Here is a 23816-nt window from a genome sequence, read left to right on the forward strand (position 1 = left end):
GGGAGCAGGCCTAAGCCAGCAGGTCGTTATCTCCCGAGGGGTCCCAGACTGCGAGAGGGCACAGGCTGGGCTGAGGGACCCCCCCTCCCCCACCAAGTGCACAAATTTTTGTGCACCTGGCCTCTAGTTTCATGTAAATGGCATAAGACATGTGGGTTTTTGTGTCTGGATTCTTTTAAATACAACATTTTCCAGGCTAAGCCATGTTGTGATCGGTGTCAGTACTTCATTGCCTCATGGCTGAATAATATCCCATCGTATGAATACACCACATTTTGACATTTAGGTTGTTTGCACCTCCCGTCTACTAAGAGTAATGCTGTTATAGACATTTCTGTACAGTTCTCTTGGGTATATATGTGGGAGTGCAATGATTGCTCGTTTAAGCACTCAACATTGAGTGCCTATTCTCTACCAGGCTTTCTGCATGCTGTTCATTCATTCAACAAACATATACCAGATACTGGAAGTACAACCATGAACAAACATGCAAAGGTCCCAGCTTTCATATAGGTCACAGCAAAAAACCCCCCCACAGATGAGCAAATAAGATAATTTCAGATGAGGGTTGAGGACTATTTTAAAGTGTGAGGCAGGATAGAAAGAAGTTAGAGAAAACACCTGATGAGTGGAATGAGGAAGTAGGATCCGACATCACGGGATGGTAAATCACTAGGTCCACTCACCAGGATCCCCACCTCCACGCATGATCATAGGGAAACAGTCAGACAGGAAACCCCTGCAAGGTCACAGAAGTCAACAACAGCAACAAGGACTAGCTAAACCCAGATCCATCCAAGATGGAGAAAAAACTTGTAAGAGACTGGCCTCAAAGCTCATTATACCATCATCATAATGAAAACTGGCACAAGTAGAAGGGGAGGGGAGGCAGAGGAGGAAGAACACCATGATACTTTTTAGAACAGACCATATTAGGAACAAGACACACGCACGCACGCACGCACGCACGCACTCACGCACACATACAGAAGGCCGAGTCAGAACTCAGTGCCACAAAGTTTAGAAACAACCCAGCCTTGGAAACACATAAAATCCCAAGAACTGACTGACCCAGCACACAACTCACTCTCGAGTTCACCCATTCCACTTGTACTTTTGCTACTTTCACAGCGACGCCCTGAGAGACTTGCAACCAAAGGGGCAGTGGGCAGCTCAACCCCTGATCCTGTCTCCAGGAACCCGCATCCTAACTCTTTTTCTCTACCTGAACAAAACTGGCTTTCACTCTCACCATGACTCATTCTTTTGTTTTTTTTTAATAGATAAAAATGCCTTTATTCCTAATATGTGTGCTAACAAATTTTGAAATTGTAGTACTAGTAAAACCCAGCTATTGGAGGAGCACTCTAGGGTCCTGCTTCTGGGAACCAAGATGTCACTCCTCCAGCAACTCTATCTTTAGTTTTTCTTCAGCTGTTTTTTGTGATGTATGGAGAGTCGTTTTGGATTCCTCTGTATGACAGAGAGGTCGGACCGTGAGGAAGACCGGTAGCCCACATCCTCTGCTTTTATAGGCTTAATGATATGTCCTGGCTTGGTGACAACCTTGGGTGTAGTCAGCTTTTGGGAGGCTCTCTGGGTGTTCCATGTAGATCCTATAGGGGTCTGGATGGTCCTCTCAAATTGCTGATGGTGGGTAAATGGATATGGAAGCACTCGCACCTGGTGAGCTGCTGCGTGGATGTTTCGCTTCTCATTGATAATCACATTTGGTAAATTCTTGTCCTTTCTTGGAGGACCTTCAGGTGCTTTAATGAGAAACCGGCGTCTCTTCTTGGCACTGGGCTTCAGGCCCACACCGCCCCATTCGCCCCAGCCAGGCAGAGTCAGGTCCACGTCCTGTGGCTTACTCGCCTCCACTGTTTCTCTCTTCTCTTTCAAGAAATCTCTGATGACATCATCACCAGCAAAAGCTTCCTTTATCATTTGCTTTTGCTCTCTCTCTTCCTCTCTCTCTTGCTCATCTTCCAACTCCGCTATCGTGGGGACAGCCGAAGACTTCACGGAAGGAGATTTTGTGGTTAAGATGTTCTGTAGGTCAATCATTTGCTCCTTCGTTTTCTTCTTGGGAGCACAAGGGTGATTATTCCTCTCCACCCGCTGCCCTTCTAACGCAGGCCTGGGAAGCTCCTCATTTTGAAAGCATCCTTCTTTGCTCAGTTCCTTTAGCTCCTCCAGAGTCTGTGCTCTCCCCGGCCTCTGTAGCAACAGGGACTCCTCTTCTTCCCCAGAAGGTCCCTCTCTCTGGGTGGACAAAACAGTCCTCACTGAACCCATGTTTTGCTTTTTGCACTGATGGTTGTCCTTGTTGAGTTTCTGAGACAGTGCTCTCAGTTTGGATCGCACCTCCTGGGTGCTAGAATCTTCTGTTTCTTGTCTGCCCACTGGCTTGGTGTCCTGGTTGAGCCCCGACATTTTCCTAAGTGACTGACTTTCCTTAAATTCTTTCAACAAAATTTCTTCCTCTGCCACTGGTCTTTCTTCTTCCTCACTCTCAGAAGCCTCGTTGGCCATGGGCTCTGGAAGTTGTTCATAGTCCTTCTGGATTTCAGCCTCTTTTGTGTCATCAGAGTGATTCCTGACCATCCAGGGGTTTCGACCATCTGCAGTCATGTGTGCCTCATTCACTGCACCAGGGACAAGGAGATCACCCTCTTCTTCTTCACCTCCCTCCTCTTCCTCACTCTCCTGGACTTTCTGCGTCAGTTCTTTGTTCCTGGCCAACTGATCCTGCATAGCCTGGCGAGCCTCCAGGTCATATTTGGCCATAATTGCCTTTGACTTTGCCCATTTTCCACTGTTCTGGTGCTTAAGGCTCATTCGCTCCATCATTCTGGCCTTTTCGAGTTTTTCCAGTTCTTCCAGTGCAGCAGCAGGATTGGTCTTCCGCAGCTTCTCAAACTCTTTTAGGGATTTCTTGGCCTTTCCTTTCTTCAGAACTCTGTGATACTTTTTGCTCTTTATTTTCTTCTCTCTTCGAGCCCTGGCCTCATAGTAAGACTGCAGGGTCCGGGCCCTCTGAAGCTCTGCTCGGCGCATCTTAGCCATTTCCAGGCTCATGGCTTTGAGAGCGGCCTTTTCCACAGGGGTCAGTAAAGGGTCTGTCACTGGCTGCTTGTTCTTACAAAGGAGGTTAAAAATCTCCTGCTCCAGGGGTGTTCTTGCCTCCCAGCCGTTGAGCACATGCTCCATGGGAGCGAAGGCTGACTGCTCCTTTACCAGGGGGAAAAACAGCTGCTCTGCTTGTCGGTTCTTCTGAACGATGGGATCCCATTTGGAGAGTGCCTGTGAGGTTTTATTGAATGCCACTTCTCTGTGGATCCGCTCAACCTCTTCTTTGTTAAGGGGTAGCTCCACAGTCTTCTTTGATATGACTCTATTCAGTTGCTTTTTCACAGTGGCCAATGAGGATGAAGTTTTAACAGGTTCAAGCAGATCTGAAAGGACTAGCCTTTCTCCTGATCCTTTAGAACTGACCGTGAACTCTGACACCTTCAGACTAGCCTCAGATCTCTCAGCCAATTTCCGCCTATTCTTTCCATCAAGGGAACTGATTGCTTCCAGAAGCTTTTGATGCTTTCGCTCTCCACCACTGTCCCCCTCATCTTCACTGGTGCTTGAGGGGTAGTCATTTGACAAATCTTCTAGTTCTTCCTGTTCCCTTAGAGCCTTCGCAGCCCGTATCCCCCACCATGACTCATTCTTGAATTCTTTCCTGTGAGAGTCAAGAGGCTGAAGGTCCTGGACCATTCTGGGGCAGGGCTAGTCCTGGATTGGAATGGGTCTGGGTGACAGGTGACTGGTCAGGGAAAGACTCTGTGAGCAGGAGACCTTTGAGCTGAGGCCTGAAATTAAAAAAAAAAAAGACCATCATGTTATGATCTACAGGAAAAACCATGAGAATATGTGGAGAAGGCATCTGAGTAGAGGGAACAGCAGTTGCAAAGGCCCTTAGAGATGAAGCTCTAAAATGTGCTCTCATCCACAGACCTCCCTTCCTGCCCATTTGAATTTTGATGCCCATGCCTGTGCTCAATTGTGGACCTTATTCATCTGCCACGCCCAACATCTTCTCCATCTTCAACCTCTCCATTTCTATTGTCAACGGTTAATACAAATAAACCTCTGGAATTTCAAAATATTTTTAACCTACCTTTCAATCAACTGAACCATAAAATCCCTTTACATTGCAACAAGAATTCCCTCCACCATCTAACTGTCACCTCAAACAGCTTCCCTCCAAGGCTTCTATATTTCTAATTATGACAACACCATCCAAGCACTCAGGCTCTACATTCCTCTTTCCTCCATTTCTTCCCCTACTCATTTGTTACAGAGACCTGCTGACTTTTCCTTTCATAACGTTTGTAGTAACAACACCTCCCTGTTCATTTCCAAAGGCACCCCACCCTAGTTTAAGGACGGATGACCTCAAGTTTGGATACTTCTTTCTAGTCCCACTGGTCTCCCTGCTCCCACTCCTCTCCTCCCAACACCCCACCCTCTGAGAGCCTCCCTGTGCTGCAGTAACTTTCCCAAATGCACAGTTGCCAAAAGTTCTTCTACTCATGCACATACGGGGTGAAATGTGGCTGGTTAAGCATACTGAAAAGAGACCAACAACCATATCCAAAGAGTGTTGTTGGTGACTAGTTGAGGCTGGAAGAATTCTGTTCTTCCAGGTATCCTGTTCAATTTTTGGTCAATGTTATGAGTGGAGTGCAGAGAAGAGATGCTAACCAAGTTGCAAATGACAAAAAGTCAGAGCGATGACAAATATGATAGGTATTTTTTTCCAACCTTCTAGAATGTTGGGTAAAAATGAGTAAGATGTTGGAAGGATAAATGAGTTTTTTATTCAGATTCTAAAAATCAATTGCATGCATGCCAGGCCAGGGGTATACTTGCTTAAAAACAGCTCCTGTGAACAATGGGGTAAGGTGACTCCTGGAGGAAAAGACGAGTCACAGGAAAGTGGTGTTGCAAACTCAGGAAGTAATTGACTCATTGTTCTGAGTTCCATGTAGATGATATCGGGACCACATTTGAAGAGGAATAATGACCAACTCCAGAGTATCCTTGAATGGGTAATCAAAATTAAAATACCAATTTTGAAAAACAGATATCACTATTTCCAAAATGGTAAATCGAGCATCAGATGAATCTATGTAATATCATTAAACTAAGGGCCAATTTTGTTCCAAGTCAGTAAAAAGCAATTACCCAAAAGATAGATAAGGTGAAAGGTCACTTTGGCAGGTTTAAAAACCATTGCAATTGCTTCTACATCTGAGTAAAGTTAAATATTTATTCAGTTATTTTTTCAAATCTAACTGAAAAAGTGGAAATCAACCCTATTGTCAGTTAGAGTGTGATAGAGTTTGTAACCAAACAAAGGCAAAGCCATACTGTAATCTGCACCCCCTCCCCACAAATTATTTCTGAGTGATTGTTGCCTTTTTGCCAAAGACATCTTCAGCCTCATTTTGTTCTAATTCCTGAACAGGATTTCTGAGATACCAAGCTGCTGAATTACTCCTACTCCCTAAGAGTATCTAATACAAAACTAGTTCCTATTTCTCTAGCTTTCCTTACAATCACCTCGTCAAAGCCCAAATTTTTTAATAAACCCCTCTGACACTCTCTTACCAAGACACCATATATTCTCATTCATTGGAGCAAGCGAAATAAACCTACATTTATTTAACTATAGGTATGTTCCTGGAGGTCTTTGGATGGTGGCATTGAAACAACAAATATTTGTTGAATACGTGCTATGTGCTAGGCACTGTACTAAGTGATGAGGGAAGTAAAGAGTTGATTACAGATAAGAAAATAAATGAGGCTGAATCAATTCCAGAGCTACTGATGACAGGGGGTGGGAGGAGGACCGGGGAGAAATTAGGAAAAAAGTCAAAGAAGTAGATGTTGGACAAGTTGTGTACCAGGGTACCTGGCTTACTCACACCTTCTACTGCAGGTCCCTGTTGAACAGGCATAGTCAGGCTCTGTACCAAGTGGCACACATAAGGGTGGACCCCAACCTCCAATGGGCTCTCCTACAGATTAGGAGCCCATCCCTTGGTGTGGAACCCATCCCTTGCTCAAAGAAGACGTGTTAGGCCAATTATATTCCTACCTCAGGATGCTGACCTAAAATTCACACAAGCCAGTTCCAGCTGTCAATAAAGTCAAAAGGATTATCAAGAGTTCCCCCACTGTAGAGGGAACTGGGGGGGCCACTAACTAAATGTGGAAACTGTGCAGGTGAAATACAGCTAGCCACTGGACTTAAGTTTTAACATTTGCATTTAACTAATTTAAATTTAAATGTGTGGCTCCTGGCTAGAGTGCAACTTGAGTCTCTCCTCCCTACTCCTCCTGGACTCCAACAGCCACTGCAGCCTCAGTGGCACTTGCTGTAGCTTTGTTTTTATACTTGTGTATTTGATTGTTTATCCCCCTCAGTAGATTGGAAGCTCCCTGGGACAGGGAACGTTCAGTTTGTTCATTTCCCTATTCTCGAAGCCTAGTACAGGGCCTGGCACAAAGTAGGTGCTCAGCGTATGTATGTGCACAACCAAGTGACGAATATCCAATTAGGAGGTGCGTTTGTCAGAGTTCTCTGGAGAACAGAACCAACAGGAGATACACAGATACACACATACATATATATATGTGTTTATATTTATATAGGGTGTCCCCCAAAAAGTATATATACATTTTGAATAATTATAAAGGCAGTGTTTATTAACATACATTTCATTTTCAAAATTTAGCTACCAGCTGTGAAAGTATGTATACATTTTTGGGGATGCCCTGTATATAAAGACATTTAGTATAAGGACTTGGCTGACATGAAGATGAAGGCTGACAAGTCCCAAGGTCTGTGGGATGAGTTTCCAAGCTGCAGACGCAGGAGTCTGTGGTGCAGATCCAGTCTAAAGTCTGGCAGGCTCGAGACCCAGGAAGAGCCAATGTTTCAGTTCAAGTCCAAAGGCAGGAAGAAAGCCAACGTCCCAGTTAAAGGCAGTTAGGCAAAAAGCATTCTCTCTTATTCAGGAGAGGATAAGCCTTTTTGTTCTATTCAAAGCTTCAATGGATTGGACGAGGCCCACCACATTAGGGAGAGCAATTTGCTTTACTCAGATTTCAATGTTAATCTCATCCAAAAACAATCTCACAGAAACACCCAGAATAATGTTTGACCAAAGATATCTAAGTGCTCCTTGGCCCAGTCCGGTTGATACATAAAATTAATCACGGAGGGGGACCAGGGGAAATGGAATGCCTTTTTCTGAGTTTGTATTTAAGGAAAATTTTATTGTAATTAGGCAAATAGTTTAAAACAGAACTTAGGGAGTTGTCCCAACTTTGCCTGAATGCATCCCTTATCTCCTTCCTGGAAGGAGACAGGAAAGAACAAAAAGAACAGGATAAAATCCATCAACTCTGGCTCAGCACATGATTCTCTTCATGGGACACTGAGTACTGCAGGTGCTGCTGGGGTAATGGGCGTCCACTGACTCATCCTGAGATAAAGAGAGGGGAAGACACCCAAAAGCTAAGAGCTCTGGTGCCCTCAAAATTCTGAACCACATAAGTCAGGGTGCCTGAACATTCATTCCTAGATATGGTCCCTGGTACCCCTGAAACTGTTGTTTTGCACAAGACTAAGTGTTTGCTATTTCAAAAACTCAAAGACTCTGGCCTCCAGCTTAGAAAGCTACTATCTTAATTCAATCTCTGGTAAGATGCTCACACTTTGTGCGTGGGACAAAAGGTCTGTGGCACGCGCCTGCCACCTGGTGGCAAGATGCTGAAAGATGTGCAAAAGGCTTTCACCCTAAGTTCTGACTTGGCCAAAATACAAGACAGAAAGGGCATGCTTGGGACTTGCATTAGTGAAACAGAATTATAGGTTACTAGAGGCAATAAACCTGGGAAAGAACTTAGTGATTACTGAGTCAACTACCACAATTTCCAGATGAGGAAACTAAGGCTTCGAGATACTCTGTGGCTCACTCAAAAATTTATAGGCACTAAGTGCCCGGAGCCATTTGCCATCTCCAACCAAGTGCCACTGCCCCTCCAACCCAGCTCTAAAATATAACTGTTTTTTTTATTTGAAAGCCACTGAAGACTTGGTTAATTGGCAGAACGGTTAGCAATTGAATACAATTATAAAGCAAACAAAAGGCCAATTTCATGATGCTAACTCTTTTGTAATGAGCACAGGTTTTTGTAAAGAGACTGTCTTTTCAGAAGTGACAAAACCCTGCCAGGGTTGAATCCTGAACTTGCTCTTTCAGTTTAAATAAACAGAGATGGATGTGCATTAGCAAAATCAAGCGAGTTATCAATTCCCTCTACAGGAAGGGGATGCCTCCTTTTTATTTATGCTTTCGTTCATCAAATATGCATTAAACATTGCTATGTTGCGCTAGGTGCTGGGGATACCATGAGGAGAAAACAAATGAGATTTCTGTTCTCGTGGAGCTCACAGTCTGGGGGAGGAAGACCAACAAGCTAACATGCAAGTGCTGTGCCAGGTGGTGATGAGGATGCTGCACATGTGGTCAGTGAGCTAGGGCTGGAGGAGGCAAATGTCAACGGGCCAGCAACAGCTGCTGGTCCTGGAGAGTCAGCAGTGTCTGAGGGAGCCAAATTCCAGGCGTGGTGGGAGCCAGAGTAGCCAACAGAAATTGCTAAAAGGCAACCCTGCTAAAACTGGAGTTATGTCAAAGTGGGCATCAAGAAGATCCAGCCCAGCCGGAGTGGCTCAGTTGGTTGGAACATCGTCCTGTGCACCTTAAGGTTGCTGGTTCAATTCCCTGTCAGAGCACATGCCTGGGTTATGGGTTTGATCCCTGGTCAGGGCACATCTCACATTGATGTTTCCCTCTCTCTCTCCTCTCCCCTCTCCCCTCTCCCCTCTCCCCTCTCCCCTCTCCCCTCTCTCTCCTCTCCCCTCTCCCCTCTCTCCTCTCTCCTCTCTCCCTCCCTCCCTCCCTCCCTCCCTCCCTCCCTCCCTCCCTCCCTCCCTCTCTCTCTAACCTATTCTCGGGTGAGGATGAAAAAGAGAAGAAGATCCATATGGTCCATTATGCTTACTTGGCTGTGGAGAGCTCACCTCTGGAATGCCAAGAGCTGGATGTGGTTGTGGGCGGAAACACAAGGAAGGGCAGAGGGAGGTAGTAACAGAGGCTGGGCCCCTGAGTCCCAGGTCCGGGAAGCTGTCGACTGGGCTAAGGAAGGGAGAATATTAATACACATCTTGCCTGTCTGGATTGGCTCAGGGACTGGCATCAGGCTGAGCCAACAGGGAGGGGGTGCCAGCTCAGGCGGCTTCTGTGGTGAGGGTGCCAGCAGGGGCCAGATGGAAACTCTCACCGTAATGTTAATTCATTCCTCTGTGGTTTTCTGTTCAGACAAATGTTGGTCTCTTATGGGTTTAGCTTAAAGCTATTGGCTGTGTGGGGCGAAGGCCCCACATCCTTGATTTGCTTTAATTTCCAATTCCTTGGTCAGCTAAGTTTAAAGGAAGAGATGATCAAGGACCTGGCTACTAGAAAGGCACGATAACGCTTTATAGAGCTGGGGAGACATTGCTAGTTCCTTCCAGAGCTGAGGCACATCCTAGCCTGGGAAATTCATTCTCTCCTACTCCTAATGCAACACCAGTCTGTGAGGCTTGAGGGCAGGCAGGCGAGCCTCTGTCCTTGAACATGTCTAATCCAACATTTCCTTGGGAAGAACACTGACTCCTCCAGGTGGGAAGCAAAGCTTGGAGCAAAGATGGAAGACAGACTGGTTGACTCACGGTGTCACAGTGTCTTGTCTGTCCATTGGACTGGGTCCCCCTGAGGAACTTCCCACACCCACACCTGCCCTGGGACATTGAGCTGGATACTCTGAAGTGAACTTTGGTCCAAGTAGCAAGAGATCTGCTTCCACCAAAGCTTGGCCACAGACTAGCCCTGCAACTCTGGGCTAGCTCTCACTCACTGACTCAGTTTCTCAGCTGCTCCTGAGATCATTTTCAATACTGGGAAGAAAAACTAGTGTCATGGCCAAGGATGAAAACATTATGCTGGATATTATGTCGTCCAAGAGACAGTAAATTTAATGGCCCCAGAGTGGTTTCAGGCCTCAGCGAGGATTTTACTTTCCGAGCGCTGGAGAAGCTAGTGCCACCTTCTATTTCTGTTCCGCATCCGAAAAGTCATAAATAGTTAACTGCATGAGTCCTCCTTAAAAACCTCCTTGGAGCAGCTAGAAATAGCCTCAGGGGGCTCAGTGCATATTTCCTCAGGTCCTCCTCTTAATCCTTCAACATTGGTGGGGACGATTTACTGTTACTGTCGCCCACGGACTTGCAGAGACAAAAGCAGGGTCCCTTGGGAGGTAGAGCCTAGCATCAATTCTCTATATAAACACAGGGGGTGAGAGATGCCATCCCTCTTTGCCTTGGTTTCCCTGCTAGTAAAAGCAGGGGGTGGGGGAAGGTCCCCTCCCCAGGATGCTCAGGAATCTATCTTGAGTGGGAAGCTTCCACGGTTCTTCAGGGCCTGCAGCAGCAAAGAGCTTTTATGAAAGTCAAGTCCACACTCATTATGTGCCTCTGCAGTGCATGTCACCCCGCCGTTTCCTACCTCCAGGCCGGCCCAGTGGCATGACCTGAGGCTGTCTGTCTATCACACTCTTGATGGACAAGGGGCAGGAACTGCCAAGCCCAGCTCAGCAGCCTGCCTGCCCTTCCCAGCCATGCCTCTGCTTTCTTCATGCTTAACCGCAACAGTGGAAGCCACCTCCCTCTGACTCCCAGCGCATCTCCTTCAGGGAAACATCCCTGCAAACAGAACACCAGCCCAGAAGGAAGGGCATGGCAGCAATACCAGGCGGCCTCCTGCCCTCCGCCTTCTCTCCAAATCCTCCCAACAATACATGGTGATTAGCTGCATCTCGGGCCCCCTGAAACCCCTTAACCTGGAAAATCAGGCAGACTTTTCACGACAGCAATCAGCTCCCAGACACATCGAACCATAATGTGATTACGCCATTTACCAAAATGCAAAGAGAGATACTTGAGGTGTTTCTGATTAGGGCTGACATTATCCCTCTAATGGGCCACTGCATTAATCAAAGCTGTTGCTATGACTATGGCGATGGTGGGGAAATAACCCCAGCTTGATTCTGGGCCTACGAAACCCGCCAAGGAAGAGGTCAGCTTTGTCAGGGACACACCAGAAGAACCGCTTCTTCCTGCTTGAGAAGGGCTCTCTATTGAAATCGCAGCAGCAGCGAGAAAGAGAGGCCTCTGTTCTCTTTCACTACGTTGGGGTGTTCTGGTTCCTTTGCTCGAGATGACTTGATAGCATTGTCCTGGGAGGGTCTGGGGGTGGGGATATGGAGGCTGATTTGTGGGGCTGTCAGAGCCTTCTGCTTTCCAGAACTGTGTCTTTACTGCTGGAAGCCCCTGGGAATCATGGGGGTGGGGGGCAGGGTATGAGAACCCAGGGGTGAGCGCGGGGAGTGATGCATGGAAAAGCCCAGCTCTCCCCACAGAATGAACTCTGGGCTCCTGCTGTTCTCTCCATTCCAGAGCCTCTAAGGCCTTTGGCAGAGACAAGCCGTACCATACACCCTATGACAGGCAGATGGAAAAACTGAAGCGGGAATGAAACAGACCTGAAGGGCCCGATGGAAAACCACTCCACCTCTGCTCTGTGCTGTAGGGAACCCAGAACCGCAGGGGAGGGGCGGGGAGACCAGGTGGTGGGCACCAGGTAGTACCCTCAGAACCTCCCTCTGGTAGTTAGCGGTACACAGTTCTATGGACCCAAGGCAGCTGGCTCAGGTGCAGGGGAAAGGGAGCCTGCAAGGTCAGGGACATGGCACACCTCCCCCCACTCCAGGGGCAGAGCACTGGAGCCGAACCAGGAACTCTCGGTCCCATCAAAGCCTTTCCAGAATTTCCTCTGGAGAGTTGGTTTGCCCATCTGCAGAGTGGGGGCAATGGCATCTGCTCTGCTGTCCTCCCGGGAGAGTAAAAGTTCAAATCACTTTACTTGGGGGACAGTGACCTGTAAATGCTAGAGCACAGATCTTCAAACCTGCTGCACTTGGAGTCACCAAAGGAGTTTCTTAAAGTTCTGGTGCCTGGGCCCTGTATCAGACACTGGTTTCATCCCCGGGCGTGGGGATGTTTTGAAGCTCTCAGATGTCTCACCTGGCGCCAAGGTTGAGAAGCACTGCTCTCGAGAGCTGTGGGGAGCTGTACCTCCTCTTTGAGCATCATTCCCCATGTTTTTAATAATAAGAATTCTAAAAATAAAAACCTTTTGTGAGGATAAATGGAGAAAATGTATCTGAAAGTGCATAAGGTGGCACATTCCAGATGCCTAATTAATGCTTAAGGCCCTCGTTAGAGGCCACAGTCTCCGTTTCAGGGAAAAAGAGCCTTGTCCTCGGGCTGAGACCCTGGACAGCACCTCACCCCTTAGCCGTGTGACTGCAGGCAAGTTACTAGCTAACAGGGAGCATCTGTGACACCTGGAGCCTTTCACATGCGTGATCTCTAATTACAGCGATAACCCAGTGATGGGCTCTGACCACCATCCCCACCCTTTGAAGCAACATCATAGGGGATTCAGGCCGTCAATGCAGGAGCTGGGATTTTAGTCCAAATTTGTCTTGTTCCAAAACTGGAGTCCGTTCTATGATCTGCTTGGTTAGAACTGACCCCAGTTTTGTCATTCACTGTGTACATGCACGAGGTCTCGGGCCACGGGTCTCCGTGTGTTATAATGAAAGCAAGTGTCAGAACTCTGCACACAGACTCTCACTCGTTAGCAAGCAGGGGCACAAACAGGCCTGTGGCCTGCACTGCGAGCTCGGCAACATCCAGAATCATGGTAGCTGCGGGTGTCCAGCAGAGCCCTGCGCGGGAACTTCGCTCAGGGTGGAGGTGACACAGTTTAGCACCAGGATGCAGGTGACCTTGTAGTCAGGCCAGGAGCAACAATCCTCTGGTGATCAGTCTAACAAATACAGGACCCATTTGGAGTCACAAGTTCATGGAGCCGCTCCATCCAGCTAGCCTGGGGAGACCGATCCTAAGGCTGCCAGAACATTCCAGCGTGGAGTTGACAGGGGTCTCTCCCAATGGCTGTGGGAAGGGGTAAAGGGGTTAGATCATTCATGGAGCCAACCAAGTATGTTGGCACTGTATTCATTTTCTAGGGCTGCCATAACAAAATACTGTAAACTGGGTGGCTTAAAGCAGCAGCAATATATTCCTTCTCAGTTCTGGAGGCCAAAAGTCCAAATGCACGGTGTCAGCAGAGCCCACTCCCTTGGAAGGCCTGGGGAAGGATCTGTCCTTGCCTGGGGAAGGAACATCCTTGGTGTTTCTGGGCTTGTCGCTGCATCACTGATCTCTGTCTCTGCTGTTACATGGCTGTCTTCTCTGTGCATGTCTGTGTCCCTGCCTATCCTTTCTTCCCATAAGGACACCAATCGTAACAGTTCAGAGGCCCACCCTATTGCAGTCTGACCTCAACTTAACAAATGACATTGGCGAAGACCCTATTTTCAAGTAAAGTCATGTTCTTAAGTTCCAGGTGGACATAAACTCGGGGACATTATATAAACTAGTACAGGCACCTAAATTGTGCCCAGCACTGTGGAGAGAGAAGACAAAGGTGAATGAACATTGCCCTGCATTTGGGTTGCTCACCCACAGAAGGGAGACAAGCAGGCAGGAGAGTGCACTGAGAGTGTGAAGGCACACTGCTGGTACAGGACAAAGGAGGCATCCACCTACTTAACAGGGTCATGGCAATTTGTGAGCTGACTTCTGAAGGCCTGGCAGGAGGCAGCCAGGTAGAGGGGCTGGAATAGTAGCACAGAGGGAGGGATGTGGAGGTCCAAGGGTCATAGGTGGAGAAAGACTGGTTCATTGAGACAGGACTGTGGGGTCTGAGAGGGGCTAAAGGGGACAGATGAAGCCAAACTATTGGACAAACATGTGCCAGTTTAAGAAAGTTGTGACTTAATCCTGGAGAGCTAGGGAGCCTTTGTCATATTTTCAGCAAGGAAGAGATGTAGTAATATTTGCATGTTAGAGCAATTACTCTGAAACTATAAAAAGGATACACTGGAAAGGTTAAGATTGGAAATGGGAAATCTAAGTAACAGACAAGGAATGATAAGGTTCTGGCATATGGCAGCCACCATGGGGATGAAGAGAAGGGAACTGATTTAATATTTATGCAGAAGAGGGAATCAGCAGAATTTGTTGACAGATGGAATGTTGGATGCAAAAAGGACTCGGTAATAGCATTCAAGGTGGTGTATCTTTTTGTTTTAATTTCATTTCTTGAGGTCATCAATGACCTATTTGGGATTGGACCAAGGACAGAATCCTGGAGAGGGTCAACATTTCAGGAGCATGAGGAGAAAAACCAGCTAGGAAAGAATTCAGAGAACAAAATAGTCAAGACAGCGGAACTGGAACTATACATTCAGCAGACATTATCCAAGGCCCTGTCCGAGCTAATGCCCAGGTAGGGGTTCTAGCCTGAGGAGGATTCCCGGGAAGAAGGACCCAGGGAGGCTTGGAAACCCCAGAATGAGGTGGAGTGGGGACCAGGACTAAATAACTTTATATTGGGCAACTTGCTCCAAGAACAATGGGATCAGGGCGGTTTATTCGTTCAGTCCACGAGGGTGACCAACTGTCCCTTCTGGGTTGCCCAGGACAGTTCTGGTTTTAACACTGAAAGCCTGATGTCTCAAAAAATCTTGCTGTCCTGGGAAAAGCGGGATGGTTGGTCACCCTGGTTAACAAACATTTCCTGACCATCTGCCGCATGCCACTTCCTGAGTTGGATGGTAGAGAGATGAATAATGCCTGGAGGGGTGCTTAAAACTGTTGAAGGGAGGTTAAGTTTCCTTCTCCTCTCTCTTACTGCCAAGGGCAAGTTAAAGGGCGGTAGTTTGGATATAACTTGGGCCAGGAACTGAAAAACACCCTTAGCAAAACAAAGCTGTGATGTGAGTTCATAAGAGAGTCTGTTGATAGGAGAAATTCTACCTTCTTGTATAAAATTGAGAGGGGCAAGAAGTTATGCTTAGTCTGTGTCAGTTTTCAAAATAATTGTGTTAAGAGGGGAAATAATTTCTCTTATTAAGCTAAGGACAGCCCGCAGGATAAAATGTGCTTGGTTTTAGAAGCCGCAGAGAGGACCAGCTGTAACTGGGAGCAAGAACCGCTGGCCAGCCCCCTCTTCAAGCCCCAGCCTTGCCCCATGTGTTAGTCTCCTTGGGCTGTTGTAACAAGTGACCAGAGTGTAGGTGGCTTAACACAATAGAATTCGTTTTCTCCCAGTTCTGGAGGCGAGAAGTTGGAAATGAAGCTGTCGGCAGAACTGCACCCCTGGAGGTTCGGGGGAACTGCTCCTCGCCTGTGCCAGCCTTGGTGGCTGTGGGTGTCATTTGGTGCTCTTTGACTGAAGCTGCATGACCCTGATCTCTGCCTCTCTCCTCGCATGGCCTTCTTCTTTGTGTTTCTTCACACGTCTTCTTCTGTGTAACCTTCCCATGCCTTCTCCTGTAAGGCAGCTGTGGGTGCACTTAGGGCTCACCCAGGTAATCCAGGATGATCTCATCTCCAGATCCTTACGTTATAATTGCATCTCGAAGACCCTTTTTCCAAATGAGGTCATATTCATGGTTCCAGGGATTAGGAACTGGACATTATCTTTTTGGGGAAGAGGAGTCACGATTCACCGCACTACATCCTCATTAATCTAATCTAATCTAATCTAATCTAATCTGAGCTCAGTTCCCCTTTTGTGTGATGCAAGGGGCAAGGAGAGGCCCCGGCCTGACAAAGACACTCTCCTCTCAGTCCCAGCTGCACATGAGCATAAAGCCACTGACAGGCCCTCGTGTGTGGTTGTCCAGCTCCCACACTGCACAAAGCCCTGGCTGAGGGGTAACTGGAGAAGGTGCTGAGATACCGCCTGGCCTCTGCAGGCCAAGCCACGTGTCCTGCCAGCACTGCACATCTGCGAGAAGGGGACTTCCCAGTCCCAAGCAGGGCACCTGCTCATAGGAGGGCTCCTTTTTCTGATTTGAACAAAGGTGCCACATAGGCTCTGGGAGAACCTGGCCGTTGACATTCATTACCCCAACTGTGTTTACAGTGGTCAATTAAGGGTGATAGTATAAACTAGTTACTAAAATTTTTCAGGGCCATGCAAAACCTGCCAGACATCAGGAGAGGTTGAGAGGGAAGCAGTGGCATGGAGAGAGAAACAAGGGGAGCACTGTAATAGGCAGGCAGGCAGAGGAGAGGGCTGCTGGAAGTAGGTCCACAAGCTGGACAGCCTCCATGTGGGCACACCCTCCGTCCTTCCCCACTGCCTTCGAAGCAGTGAGGCCTCAGCCCTTCTGCGATGGAGCTGAGGGGAGATGTAGATACCCCTACCCCATGGACTGTAAGATTTTGAAGTGATCACCAGTAAACACCTGCTTGAATGTTCACTGGGCACCAATATGCCTTTGCTTTGAAAAAAGCTGAGTGCTGTGGTGCCTGAGCCAGATGGAGAAGAGCAGCAGCATCCTCATTGTGGCCAACTGAGTGCCCAGCAGCAGATACCCACAGACAGTGACCCATCTGGAAAAGGGTAAGACCAAACCCCTTAACCTGGTCAAAGAGCAGCCAGACACCCATCCTACAGGACAAGGGGACAGGGAGAAGGGGCCTCTCCTTTCTGCAACCTCCAAACCTTTCTATGTCCACTATTTTATTGGATCCTCACATCAATGGCCCATGATAAGCCCATTTTACAGATCAGGAAAATAAGTCTTAGAGAGGCAATGGTATTGCTTTGAGGCAGGGGTCCATTCTCCTGACCAGTTTTTGCCATTCAGAGTCGTGATTTTCCAACTCCTGGCTTTCTATTAGAGACATGCTGAGAATCTGAAGGCTGAGTTCCAATCTAGACTCCCCCTTGCAGAGGTCTGGGGCATGCCATTTAACCCTGCAGCAGCATTTACTCTGTAAATAAAAGGAATAACAATTATCTCCCCCATGATGTCACCATGGAATAAAATGATTAAAAAGCAATTGCTAACAATTGAAATCAAATACATAAGGAGAGTAAATAACTGTGTTCTAATTATATCTAGGGATTTAGATATAATTTTAAAAGAAGACCAATCCCTGGATATCCATAAAGTTAGAGGGAGTCATTAGTGAGATGGAAAGAAGAGTGAATTTTCTTGATGGTTTTGCTAGTAAGAAAAAGAGTTGATGTGTATTGTTTGTCAAAAAATGATACTTTCAGAAGCATGTGGAAAATTAATCATTAAGACTCTCTTACAGCCCAGACCCACTTACTATGTTCTCTGTGACGGGTGTACAACAACCTGCAAGATGACATTACAGTGACTACTCAGTGACTCATCAGGGTCACTGCCCCAGGAGATTTAGAATCTGGTGCTTATTCATGTCTTCCTTTCAGTAAGCTTTATTATCTCTTATGTTTGCCAGTGGCTAATGAGAGGTGATGGTAAAACTAATAGTTAAAATTTTCCAGAACCATGTGAAATATTTATTTTGAGAAGAGGGGGAAATTACAGCTCCATCTTTGGCAGCAGAAGGGACACATTGTGATTTTAACAAATGCTGTGGCTGCTGGTCCTTAAGAGTTCAGGATCAGATCAATATAATTTGATGAACAAGAACAGATCCAGAGACAAATGGCAGGGAAGGAGGGGGTGGGGGGGAGAGGGCAACCAAAGGACTTGTATGCATGCATATTAGCATAACCAATGGACACAGACACTGGGGTGGTGTGGGGGCTTGCCCGGGATGGGAATGGCTGGGTGTGTGTGTCGGGGGGAAGGGGGAGGGGGTCAACCGGGGAAAAGAAGACATATGTAAAACTTTAGACAATTAAAAAAAAAAAGGAGTTCAGGATCAGTTTAATATGCAGTGATTGGCTGACAGTGTGGGCCTCTGGAGCTGAGATGCTCATCTCACTCTCATCCCCAGGAACATGCTTTGTGGCTTTAAATTTCTGTGGCCTGGGTTTGGTCCATGAGGACTTTTTCTCTTTCATAATCCTTAACCATAGCAAGATGGGATAAACCATGGGCGTGCCAAATTGAGCAAGGCTCACCGGGATGTCAGAGGCAGGGAGACCAGAGCGGATGAGCTTCATGGGACAAGAAAAGGTGCAACCTGTACGTAACATCAGGAGAGGTGATGCTTAGAAATTCAGATTCGCAATCCTGAGAAGTCTGACAACACATAACCAAGTCTCAGAACCTAGAATGGGGGTCAGATTGAGACTGGTCCCTAGGGAGGGAGAAAGGAGAGATGGTAGAGGAAGAAAAGAATCAAGGCTGGGTCTCAGACACAAAGAGTACCCAAGCAGCACTGAGGCAAATGCTGCATCCTAGAGACCCGGAATTGGACAACTCCCTCTCGATGCAGCAACCTTTACCTTCATAACATTTTGTTGGACTGAGCAGCATCAAACTCACTCAGCACCCATTCCCATTCAGAGTGGCTGGAAACAGACATTATAATCCGAAGCTCACTTGCAGCTAGGGCTTGCTATCCAAGTTAAGTTCCACCAATTAATGTGCTCATGTCAGAGTTGAGAGGGGAAGTGAAGTGGAGACCATTTTCCTGCTGTTTTACTGTTTCTTCAGGGAAGAAGCATCATGAGGACAGACTGGCAGCCATCAGATGAACCTCTCTGTTCATCTGTTCATGTGAGGACTGGGATTGGCCCACCTCCCTGCTCCTGTCCTCTGAAATCCACCCTCACATCCACCCCAGAAACCACGCTTCCCACTGGCTAGGAATTCTTTCATTTTCCATAATTCTCATAATGAAACAGGCTTTCTTATTATTGGCCCCATTTTGCATTTGAGGACATTGAAGCTTAAAGCAATTACGTAATTTCCCCAAAATCAAGTAAAGGGCAGGCTCTCCTGCCTGATTTATTGTGCATGCACCATGTGCCACTTGCCAAGCTAGGACCTACACAGAGGCTATTTGACACACTCCTCACTATAAAGGCAATGCCAGCACCAGGTTTTCAGGGGCGGGCTTGGCTTACATCAGCGGTTCTCAACCTGTGGGTCGCGACCCCTTTGGAGGTCGAACGACCCTTTACAGGGGTCGCCTAAGACCATCGGAAAACACATATATAATTACATATTGTTTTTGTGATTAATCACTATGCTTTAATTATGTTCAATTTGTAACAATGAAATTGGGAGTCACCACAACATGAGGAACTGTATTAAAGGGTCGCGGCATTAGGAAGGTTGAGAACCACTGGCTTAGATGGATCTGATTAAGAGAGCTTCATCATTGGATTTCTTTTTTGTTTGTTTGTTTATGATATGCTTTTGTTGATTTTAGAGAGAGAAAGGGAGAGGGAGAGAAACATTGATGTAAGAGAGAAACATCAGCTTCCTCCCACATACACCCCAACCAGTGATCAAACCTGCAACCTGGTATGTGCCTGGACCAGGAATCGAACTGGACAGGATGAGGCTCAACCAATTGAGCCACACCTGCCAGGGCTGGATTTCTTTTCAATGGTGTTCTCATTATCTCTAATAATTAGAATTGCCAGATAGAAAACAGAACAAGAATACAAGTTAAATTTGAATTTGATATGAATAATTATGTAGTGTAAGTATGTCCTAGGCAATATTTGAACACTAGAGGCCTGGTACATGAAATTCGTGCATGGGTAGGGTCCCTAGGCCTGGCTGGTGATCAGGGCCGATCGGGGCCTTCCTTTCCCCAGCTGCTCGCTGCTGGCTGGGGCCTTCCTTTCCCCGGCTGCCAGCCGGACCTTCTTCCATTCTGCACGACCCCCGCCCCCCGTGGTAAGCCCACATCATAGCAAGCGGTTGAACTCCCAAGGGGACAATTTGCATATTAGCCTTTTATTATATAGGATACTTAGACTAAAAAAATTATGTGTTGCTTATCTGGAATTCAAATTTACCTGGGTGTCCTATGGTTTTGTTTATCAAGTCTAACAAGTATAATAATAATTAACAAACCCTCTCAAGAAAACAGAGAATGTTGTCCAAAGCTATACACAGAAAGAATGTGTAAGCATTGCCTAAGATGCAAAGCCAGGAATTTTTCATTTGTTTGTTTGTTTATTTGTTTAATATATTTTTATTTATTTCAGAGAGAAAGGGAGAGGAAGAGAGACAGAAACATCAGTGATGAGAGAGAATCATTGATCAGCTGCCTCCTGCACACCCCACACTGGGGACCAAGCCTGAAACCTGGCCATGTGCCCTGACCAGGAATCAAACCGTGACCTCCTGATTCATAGATTGATGCTCAACCACTGAGGCACACCAACCATGCAAAGCCAGGAATTTTTATAAGAAAGATAACAATAACAATAATAGCTGATTTACTGAGTACATTTCTACTTGGCAGACATGTTCCCAAGGCCTTTAATGTAGTAACTTACTCTAATCTCTCTAATCTCACAATAAGCCAATGGGTAGGCACCACTGTTATTTCCGTCCTACATACAATGAAGACTGGGAGAAACTTGTGGAGGACAGAGAGCTAGCAAGCTGAAGGACTGGGAATTTCAGCCACGGTGGTCAGTTCCTGATACTAGGTGCTTAACCCATTCTCATAAAAAGTAAGATTCAATTGCCAAATTATACAGGAAATATTCAACTCAGGTTTACACAAACGTTACAGATTCCCTCTTCATTTGTTCTTTTCCAGTTACCACCAACCTAGGCCCCATTTGAGTCCCGAATAGGCATCATACCCATTTCCTCCTAGTCTGGCAGCAACCTAACCAGAGCATGTATTTTTAAGCTACAATTTTCTTATTAAAAAGTATTGCATGTTAACCTTTTAAACTTTTGGAATACAAAAAAAGAAATACAGAAAACTATAGAAAGCATAAAAAAACTTAAAATTGCCTTAATTTCTACTTTAATAGTCTTCCTATAGACACATATACTTATTTTTTAAGACTGTCTGAATCATAGCATACACACTGTTTTGTTGACTTCAATCAATAGATATTGTGAACATTTCTTCTTTTTCACAAGTGGTTTCTGAGAATGCTAAGGACTGAATTGTCCCCACAACATTCATATTTGAGGCCCTAACCCAGAGTGTGACTGTATGTGGGGGAAGGAAGTGATTAAGGTTAAATGAGGTCATAAAGTCGGGTGCTAATCCAATGGGATTAGTGCCCTTATAAGAAGAGATACCAGAGAGTTGGCTTGCTGCTCACTCCGCCTCCTGAGGACACAGCAAGAAGGCGGCTCTCTGCAAACCAGGAAGAGAAACATCACCAGATCTCGGACTTCTAGCCTCCAGAACTGCCACAAAATAAATTTCTATTGTTTAAGCACCCAACCTGCTGTTTCGTCATGGCAGCTGAGCTAATATAGAGAGTGTGAGGGTGGAACCATTCCATCTGATGGATATACCAATATTTATTCAACAAATTCTCTATTGCTAATTCTCCAAATTGCATTCAAATCTGCACTTTCACAAGTATCACCTATTAAAAGTATGAGAAGTAACCTTTCCTGGCTCGTTACTGAAGACAGATTTCTAGAGGCAGAGCCACTGGTCAAGTGATCCACCGTCCCACTTTGCCCTGGGCGGTCCTGGTTTTTGCACTGAAAGCCCCACATCCCGGGAAACCCCTCTGTTCTGGCAAACCAGGGCAGCTGGTCACAACATCCCAGGTCAGAGGCAATGCACTTCCTTCTTACACACACGACTGATCACCCACCAGACATGTGCTATTTCCACACCCACCATGAGTTTCCCTTCCAGGTATAGTACCTCATCTGTAATTTACATGAACTTGCATCAGCACAGATAGTGAGAAATATGAGGTGTAAATTAAAATATTCCCTAGAAATGGTTCATTAATATGTGAAGTGCCCTAATCAGGAATACACATTCCAGAGGTGGCTGGTTAGCATTTGAAAGACCCTAATCAGGAGCCCCCTCTACTCCAGTGCCTGCACAAGCACCGTGACAAGTGCTTGCCTTAAATAACCACTACCTGAAGCTGCAGACTGATCTTGTTAATTAGCACAAAGGGTATTAGCAATAATGATTCACTGGTGAAATGTGAGTTATTCCAGAACCACTCTGACTTGAATTAACAGAATATTTTTAAAAATCTGGTATCAAAACCAGCAACCTAACACCTTTGGATTAATACTTGAGGTGAAGAATTTCATTTAATCCTATCAGCCCTACATTTATCAGAGGTTTGAAAATGCATGTGTGTGTGTTTTGGGCAATCCCGATGGCCAGAGAAGTTTAGCCAATAATCAGGACCCTGTGGCATTTTTGCCTCAAAGTGAACCTTCTGGGTTGGAGAACCCCAAGAACAAAGGGTCTGCACTTCAAAACAGATCCACAGTCTTTGTGTCTGTTTTCTGTTATTGTGTTGGGCTTTGTTTGTTTGTTATTTTGTTGTTAATGTGGCTGAATCTGGTTCAGGACTTGCTTGCATTGTAACACATCACCCAGAAGTGAGGTTTTGAGAAAGGAGACCAGTTGCCCTCACCCACCTTTAATCATTGGAAAGCATGAATATTCAACAAAAAGAAGCTGATCCTTCTGAACAGGCAAATCACCTGGGTTAGGCCACAACAATGGGTATCTTTAAAATTTGCTTTATCTAGTTATTATCCCTTTCAGTGCTATTAAATACCAAAACAAAACAAAAAGAAAAAAAAAGAAAAAAAAAGAAATGCAGTGAAAATGAAGCTAGCAAATTCCTCTATTTTATTTAAAACAATGCATACACCAAAACTGTCTGATACGACTGTTTGCTGAAAAATATGCCTGACAAATGTGACAGTGTGTACATGCACATTCGATACTCGAAGAGGCAGGCTGAAACTCAGAAGCAATGCCACCCCTCCAAAGAGAGGCCTCTCCTCTTCCTCCCTCCTCCCTTCCCCCCACCCCCCTACCAGAGAGGCTTGTCTGCTAGAGGGCAGATGCCCACAGCACAGGATCTCAAACTCCATAGGACATCAGAACCCCCTGGTGGGTCCTTAAAATGCAGATCACTGGGCCCCACCGCCAGTTTCTGATTCAGGAGGGCTGAGGTGGAGCCTGAGAATTTGCATTATTAACAGGTTCCCAGATGCTGCTTGGCCTGGAAATACACTTTGAGGACCACTGCTCTGGTTTTCAATCTTGACTGCACATTAGAATTACTTGGGAGATTTTAAAAGGATGAAGACTTGACCTTATTAACCTAATCATAGGAGTAATATTCCAACCTATTCGTTGATCCCACTTGGATTGGGGTGGGGGTAGATTACATGGGATATGTTCACAAGGGGGCAGGAATCTTGGGAGGCATCTGCCTATCACACCAAGGAACCTAACTCTGACTGCAAGTTCGTTCACAGTGATCTCTGACTTAAAAGGTACCGATACTGTTCAGCTATCATTTTGAACCTGAGATTTGTGCATAATTAGACTACATCAAGTCAGTTCATAACACTAGGATAGAAAACCAAAGGGGCAGAACTGCCAGAAGACTTCTGAGCACCATCCAAACCATCTGGGTGCATCAGTCCCCTTTTTCAGTAACAAAGACATTCACAAGCCTCTCCAACCAAAAGACAGGGGGAGCTTGATACCCAGAAGAGTAAAAAGAAGCCCATTTGCTCAATGATCTGTTCACCAAATTTGAACTATTTGTTTAATG

General features: G+C 46.2%; 1 protein-coding gene across 4 annotated transcripts in view; it reads right to left on the minus strand.

Annotated features, from left to right (window-relative positions):
- Positions 1-1278: 1278 nt before the first annotated feature.
- Positions 1279-23816, minus strand: part of LOC308527546 (U3 small nucleolar RNA-associated protein 14 homolog A-like) — a 68629-nt gene continuing 46091 nt past the window's right edge. For 2 of the 4 annotated variants that reach the window (XM_081102884.1, XM_081102883.1), the window contains one exon: positions 1279-3866. In XM_081102884.1, the coding sequence (XP_080959010.1) occupies positions 1420-3771 (2352 nt within the window). In that variant the 5' untranslated portion in view covers positions 3772-3866 and the 3' untranslated portion in view covers positions 1279-1419. The remainder of the gene's footprint in view (positions 3867-23816) is intronic. The other 2 variants (XM_081102886.1, XM_081102885.1) reach the window with 1 other exon arrangement.

This window comes from Myotis nattereri (assembly GCF_964212035.1).
Source record: "Myotis nattereri genome assembly, chromosome: 12".
NCBI lineage: Eukaryota > Metazoa > Chordata > Mammalia > Chiroptera > Vespertilionidae > Myotis > Myotis nattereri.